We start from the raw sequence: 7,722 nt of genomic DNA, 5'->3' as shown, positions 1-7,722 counted from the left end.
CTCCCCAATCCCACCGGAGGGGAGTGAGCAAGTGGCTGTGCGAGGCTTAGCTGCCAACTGAGGTTAAACTGTGACACAATATTAAAGGAACCAAGAATCTTGTCCCTTCTGCCGCTGCTGCTCCTCAACCCCCAAAAAGGTAAGTTCTGCCTGTGAATTCCCTAAGCAGAAAGGTTTTTATCTTTTGTGGAAGCAAGGGATCTTCTGCTTGCCTGTAAAAGACCTTCTGCCTAGAAAACAACTTTAGGAAAAGATGGTAAGGCACATGAGTGATGAATTCTGTCTGTTTTCTGTGGAATAGTAATGTGGAATGGCAATTACACTAATAAACCAACAAATATTTGGAATAAAAACCTCCACTGACAAAGAGCATAACTACTATTAGTCTTAATTGTGTAGACCCATGTTGGGGTTTGTCCTCTGCTGTAGAAACACAGTATTTTTGGGTTACCCTGTGTGCTTGATTCTGGATGCATTTTCCTCTTAAAGCTAAAGAAAGATGTTGCTCAGGCAATTTATTAGAAGTTATAGCTACGACTTTTTCAGTCAGACGTGGCCATTGCCCTAGCAAACTTATGGGAGAAGTTGTAGGTGCTAGTAGCTAATGAGTTGCAAAAGCATCATCATGAAAGTATGCCAGGAGGAAGCAACAGCAGATGTGTGCAGGGCAGAGAGCAGCTGTGGGGGAAGAGGGGGCAGGTGGAGCAGCAGTGAGGGTTGGGTTGAGAGCCGGGGCACTGGTGGTGAGCTGGGCTGAGCTGGGGACAGAGCGGTGTCCAGACAGGGTGGGGTTTAGATGTCTTGGACTCTTTGCAGAACCAGGTCTCTGAGACAAAGAGATTCAGGGCATCAGAAAAGTATTGCAAATTGGATCCCAGTTCACCCACCCAGAGGTGAAATTTCTGTATATCATTTCTTTAGATATTTCTTTTCAAAATATAGTAGTACTGTGTTATTTAGACTTCTCCCTACATGATGAAGCATGTTTTTAAATGAGTGCTAGAAAGGAACAGTTTTCATCTGGACTTTTGTATTATAGGGAAACATAATGAGGAAGAGCAATGTAGAACAAGTAAATAAATGCAAGTCATGATCTTTAGACCAAATAGTATATGGGAAGGGGTGATTTGCTGTGGCAGGGGTTCAAACAAGTAAGGAATATGCTGCTGGTTAGGAAGTTATTACTCAAAATACATAGTAAACTGAAAGATTAAATGGTTCAGCCTCAATCTTTTTCTATAGATAAACAATATAAAGTGGATGTTCTATGGAAAAGAAAGGTTTAGGACTTTTAGGTGAAGCTGACTGTCTGTAGATGGAGATAATCTGAGTTCCTCAGAATCTAGCTTGCTTTAATAAACATAACATTAATGTCAATCTTATTTTAGGGGGGAAAATAGCCAGCTAAAAAAAAAAACAAACCCTAGCTAAAGCCTGTTGCTAAACTAGTATGTAGACATGGTTAAGATTAAGGCAGTTCAAGGAAAGCTGAGACTGAGTTGAAGGTGGTTTTTCTCCAGAAATAGATTTCAGAATTCCATGTGCAACAAGACAGACTGGCAGACTGTGCTTCTCATGGTTCCTGGTTAAAATGAAGAACTGACACGTCATGTGTTATCAAAAATATCCTGACGGATGCAGCACAGCACTGTTAAACAATTTTGGTAAACGATGGCAAAGTTGCAGTGTAAAGTCCGGGGGACGGGATTGTCACATGAAGTTGTTCTACTGAGCAGGAGATACAAAAAACCCTCAGTAAATCTTCTAAAGCATTGTCTGTTTGTGTTTGGTTTTGTTTTTAAATTCCAAACTGTAAGAACTTGAATGAAGGTGACATACTTGTTTTCAATTCGGTATGTTGTCCTTAATCCAAGTTACAAACGACTTGCCTTGATCTTTGCCCATCCAAAATGTCATTATGTAGGTTAGCTCACACAGAAGCCTGTGAAAGTAAAGGCTGTACATACACAATAATCGCTTTTTGAAGTTTTGTCTTGACAGTAAGTCTAAGAAAGTGCTGCTTTGTTTAGAGAATAAAGAGAAACTCCTACTTTTTCTTCCAAGGGTGAAATGACAAATAAAAAGGAATGGGTGTGGTTTGAAATACTGTGGCTTTGTCTTCATTTCATTTCTCTTGTGAGGGGTAGTCTATCATGAAAAACAAATCCCCATTCCAGGACAGGTTAGAAGAAAGCAGCTTTTAAGACGTAGTGTCTTGTGGAGTCAAATCTTGAGAATCTGGTTTTGGTGTCATTTAAGAAATAAGGCCCCTTTGGTGTTTCAGAAGGGAACTAATCAATGTTTAGAGATGGTTACTGTAGCTGGGCTTTGCTCACAGAAGCCTTCCAGCTCAGCTCTTAAGTTTAGGGGTGGTGCAGAAGAGGACTGGGGTGGTTTCACTCCTTTTTGCCTGCTGATGAGTTACAGCCAGTATCGTGCAACATGAGCACCCGCTTTGGGATTCCCCTCCCCCATGACACTGGGTACAGTATCTTGAGCTGAGAAAAGAGGAAGGAAGCTCAGACCAGCAGCAAATCTCACAACCCTCGCAGCTGCCTCAGCCTGCCCGCTCGTCCTCTGTGACAGCAGCTGGGAGACAGATCTAGCTTCCAGTGCCTTTGTTTGTCACCCATCTTGAAGTCTGTGTCCTATAAATCTTGGTTTCCTCGGTGGTGGGCGTCCTTCGGAGCCTCACGGATTCATGTGTGATGGCGAGATGGCACAAGACAGACCAGAAGAGTGGCGTGGGTATGTAACTTCATAGACTGCCATTTGACTTTTGTCTTCGTAACTTCTGAACAGGATGTGGGCAGGTGTTTTCTCTAGTGTGATAAGTTAACACCCTCCACTTTACCATGGTGGCTTAATTGAGATGATCAGTTTTGTACAAAGTTTTAATCTTCTAAACAAAATAACAAGAAGTACAAGAGTATCAGCTTGGGAGATGTAACCCTTCCACCGCATCCACCCACCTCTCTCAGATCTCGAATTCTCACAGTAATGCAGCTTTTCCCACCTTGATGTTTTAGAAAGAGATTGAGTAAGTAGCATGGTGCATAGTAAGTTGTTAGTAGTTAGTATGTTGTATAATCAAAAGGTATAGGAAACAAATGTAGGGGAAGGTGCATCCTACAGTTGCTTCTGAGCGACTGTAACGAGGTTAGTGTTACAGAAAAATCTGCATATGAGTTAGTAAGTCATACTTTTTGGAAGGAAAGTCATCCTCTAACTTCAACTTCTCTTAAAATTAATGATGTTGACTTGTGCAGAGGGCTTAATTTGCACAGAGGGCTGAATTGCTGTTTTAAAAAAAAGTCTTAAAATTAGGAATCAAAGCTGAAGCACTTGAAAAAAATGTCCCGTTGAAGTTAACTGCAGGTTCTTGGTACCGAAGACAATCTTGTAGTTAGATTTTATTTTACTTAGTAGTGCATAGTTATTAATCTGGAATCCCCAAATTCTTCTAAAAGACATTATTTATTTTAAGAAAGCCATAGCATTTTGTGATAAGCATTAAAAACAAAAACCCAATCCAACTGGCTTCATGAAATAAAACAAATCATCAAGGAATTAATAAGAGGAAAAGAATGTCTTCCTGTTCAACTTCCATGTGCAGCAGTAGCAGAATTGTGAAATGCAAGTAGCCCGTTCTGGTGGCAGTTTATATTACAAAATAAAGGGTGTAAATATTTTTCTGTTTCAATTTTACAAATAGTAGAATGTACTTAATTTTTGCAGATGTTTTTCTGATTTGGGAGAATATGACTGGATTTGTTGGATGTGGTCTCTGTATCCCTGTACTAGTAACAGATGTTATCTTGCATGTGGATAAAAATACTAGATACTAATCAGTTATTCACAGCAATAATATAAACGAAGCTTTGCTTGTAGCAGCTTTTTATAAGGAGCATTTTGGGTCCCGTTGAGTTTTGTGTCATTACAAGAAAGGCTTACCCTTCTTGCAATATAATTTTTAACATTATGGGGCCAAATAACCTGACTCGGTTAAGTGTGATATAGGCTAGTGATTGTTTTTATACACGTACCTACTGGGTTTGAATGCCTGTCTTCTGAAAAGGCCCCTAGTTGCAATCTGTCTGTCATTTGTTCAAGAACCAGTTGGCCATGCTTTCTTTACACTTTTGCCTGTTTGTAACTTCATAGCCAATATGATGACCAAGAATACAAAAGCTAGTATAATATAGTAGTGTCTGTGGTATTTGAGAGGTGCAGCAAACCACACATAGTAAAAATAATCTTGTGAAATATGTATTACTTTATTAAGTAATGACAATCCAGTGAAGTTTGTTTTCATGAATACTACAATGCATTTTGATTGAACAATTCACTGCACTATTTGACTTAAAATACAATATTCAGGATATGCAATTTTTTATAGCAGTAGTCTTTTCTACCTCTTATATAAGAATATTTATTTCAAGATTGTAAGCTTTTAACTGAATCACTTATGAACACTTTTATCTTAGTGCATAAAATTAAATCATATTATATAAAAAAAATAATGGCACTATTTTGATACTGTTAAGTTTGAACTGCCATAGAGATAACACAAATTTCTGAGTTTTAAAAAACTCAGGACTAGATTTTATTTGGTCTGGTAGTGGACCAGTGCTCTTTTCAAATATTGTCAGCTCTAACAACTGTGGCACTCACTTGAGAGTACGTACCATGTGTAGGGCGATATCAGTGCCACCGCTACTATGGACAGGTACCACTTTCTGAGATGGCTGCTACAAATATTGCTTCTCCTGCTCTCGCCCATCTCCCTGATAAGAGTGTTTCCTCCTGCAGTCTGTTCTGGGGGTTTAAAACAGAGACTGGAGTTATAAGAAGTCTGATTGCTCATGTTAGACACCACGGAATCCTCTGCATTCTGTTGTATCATGTGGATGAGGAGTCCTGAGACTTGGGAAGTTTCCAGGTGCCAACACAGTGACCTGTAACTCGTGGGCTAGGGGTTAGAACTCACTAAAAGACTAACTTGCTGTCATATAAGGACATCAGTGGTAATTTTGTGTCAGGAAGAGTGAAGACAAAGGCAAAATAACACTCTGTCCTTTTTTTTATTTGTAAGTTTTTAAAATTCACTGCTTGCCACAAATTAAGAAAATGACCTACTGCTGAGATGATCTCAAAGAAGCAAACAGCCACTGCTTGACTAAAAGAAATCTGCAGAGAGGGTCAGTAATGAGAAGGGATTATCAAATGCACCAAGTAAGAAATAGTGCAGTTGATTATCTGTATCTTTAAGGAATTTGCTAGTGTTTAAAAGCAGACAACAAATTTATCAAGGCTTTGATAAATTTTTTTTAAATAGGTAAAGGAAGTGATATGTCCAGTTTGTGAAGCAGCAGGTGGGCTTTGCTTTACGCTCAGATAATTCTCAGAGACGATACCTTTTCCTTTCTATGCATGGAATATAAAGCAAACCTGGTTAGCCATGAAGTAATCTGCTCAAGAACAAAGAGCATACAGCCTTGTCTGTGCGGGACTAATAATGGGCAAATGAGATTAGGCCTACTGTTTATGGAAATGACTACTTAAATTTTAGGGCTGTGAGGCTTAGGGTAAATGTATTTAGGTTTTTAAGTCTGTGGCTGGCAGATATCGGATCTTAAGGAATCCACGATACAAAGCATATCAGAGCTCAAAAATAACAGTAGCTCTTTGTCAAGCGTATTTTGAACATACATTCCCTCTCCTGTAGCTATCATAGCCATAACCAATTATTGCACTGCTCTAAATATAGTTTTAGATATGTCCTGCATGCGTGTTAAACTGCTCCTTGAAGACAGGTAGGTCTGATGGTGCTTTCCAGTGGGAAGTCCAAAACGGAGTATCACAACTGAAGATCTAGAGCAGGTCAGTGAGGAGAACTGACACTGCAGACCTTGGGGTATTTCAGTTACCCTGTGCCTGCTCCCCTGCTGTTCTCAGCCACAAGCACATGGGTGATTTTGATGTAAAAGGGTCTGTGCAGGCTGTGCCAGCATGTGTGGTAGTAGTGCTATCGCTTGCTGTTTCTCTGCTCACCCAAAGCTTGTTTCCTGGGTTAAAGAAGCTTTTTTCTGTTAAACATTGTTATTATAAGACTTTTTATACTTGTATCTAAAATAATTGTAGCAATGTCTGTGGTTTACTCTGCTGCAAAACAGAATAGGGAAAATGAGAACAATCGTCTGGACTTTCCAACAGTAATAGAATCCTAGTTATATAGGTACTCACACATGTAACTTGTTCTTGTAGGTTGTCTGTGGTAGGGAGCATTCCATTTCTGCTTTTGCATAATTGCTTTAAGTTAATAGATAACTACAAATTCAGTCATCTATCGCTTATACCTAGGAGTTCCTTTTCTTAGCCAAGCTGTTGGCTCACAGTTTGTTTTATTTTCCTTTATTTATCTTGGAAACTAAATGTATTAGTTCTTTCATCATGTCAATTGTAATAGTGGGACAGTCTCTCACCCAGAATAATCTAAAAAAAACCCCAAACCAACAAAACAAAAAACCCCAAGCTAACACACACACACCACCCCAACCAGTTGTCCTGTCCCATACTGCCCATCCCCACCATCAATCAGGGAAATGGTCACACTGAAGATACAGTTTTGCAAGAGTGTTCAAAGAAGATTTTTGATGTTTAATAACCTTATGCACTTAAAAATTGGAATACAAATTGTATAATTCCTACATTTTAACTGTAGGAAACCCATGGAGCATTGAGGTCTGGAAGATGGGGTGTTGACAACTATAGTTATAAATAAAGTGCTTTTTGAGCTTAAGGTCTGCTGTAAGCATGCCTCCTGTGTCTCAGCAAAACCAAGAAATATGGGCAAAACGAGTCTGCTGAGACAAAGTCTGTGGAAGTTGACAAGCTTTTGGAATAATACAGACGGGAAGATTTTTGATATAGGGCTATTTTGTCCTCTATGTTTTGGAAATCTTCGTTTTCAAGTCTCCGATGAACAAATCTCATACTGAATTTTTAAGGCTTTTATTAGAAATGTGCTTTGTGGCCTCAGTTTCTAATGATGAGCAGAGTTTCAGCTTGAGAGTGTTTGGCCTGACCTCTGGGTGAGCAGCACTATGCTGAGTAGGTCTGGAAGAGCAGAGCCCCAGCTGGGATTCCTGGTTATGCCAGAATGCAGCCCCTGTGCCCGCTTTGGTGTTTTACTTAATTAAACAGGATACTCCAGATAGCTGATATTCAGCTTCACCCTTGAAAACCTTACTGCTGTTTTCACACATGAAGCTTGTTCTTAGTGCTGAAGCATTCCTAGCATAAATGTATGCTACTCTTACCGACAGTACAAGACAGAAGAGTTATGGTAGGGCTAGTGGGTTTGGATGACAATTTCCTAGTAATGTGTAAGATGAAAAGTGTTTGAAATCTGCTCAGGCCTTGAAACTATCACATTTGTGAAAAAGCTATGAGCTGGTGAAATATTATGTTGGAATGCTAAATTTAAGTGTCAGATTTACTCCTCTACTGCTGAATCTGAGAATGGGTATTTGTCAGTCTGAAGCGTAAGTTGGAGGGAGGAGAGGACTGGGTGAGTCTGAAATTGTAAAAAAGCACGTGCTCAACCTGAGTGCGGAGGGCTGTGACTGGCTTGTCTGATCTCATCTACTGAACAGCTCTGAAAAATTATTTCACATCTATGTGAAATCTATGTAGCTTGAGCTACATGTAAAGGCAGCA

General features: G+C 39.5%; 1 protein-coding gene across 1 annotated transcript in view; it reads left to right on the top strand.

Annotated features, from left to right (window-relative positions):
• Positions 1 to 7,524: 7,524 nt before the first annotated feature.
• DOCK2 (dedicator of cytokinesis 2) overlaps positions 7,525 to 7,722 on the top strand; it is a 197,500-nt gene continuing 197,302 nt past the window's right edge. The window contains exon 1 of the mRNA XM_074916479.1: positions 7,525 to 7,528. Coding sequence (XP_074772580.1) covers positions 7,525 to 7,528 — 4 coding nt within the window. The remainder of the gene's footprint in view (positions 7,529 to 7,722) is intronic.

Source organism: Athene noctua, chromosome 12, assembly GCF_965140245.1.
Source record: "Athene noctua chromosome 12, bAthNoc1.hap1.1, whole genome shotgun sequence".
Classification (NCBI taxonomy): domain Eukaryota; kingdom Metazoa; phylum Chordata; class Aves; order Strigiformes; family Strigidae; genus Athene; species Athene noctua.
This window is presented reverse-complemented; position numbering and strand designations above follow the sequence as displayed.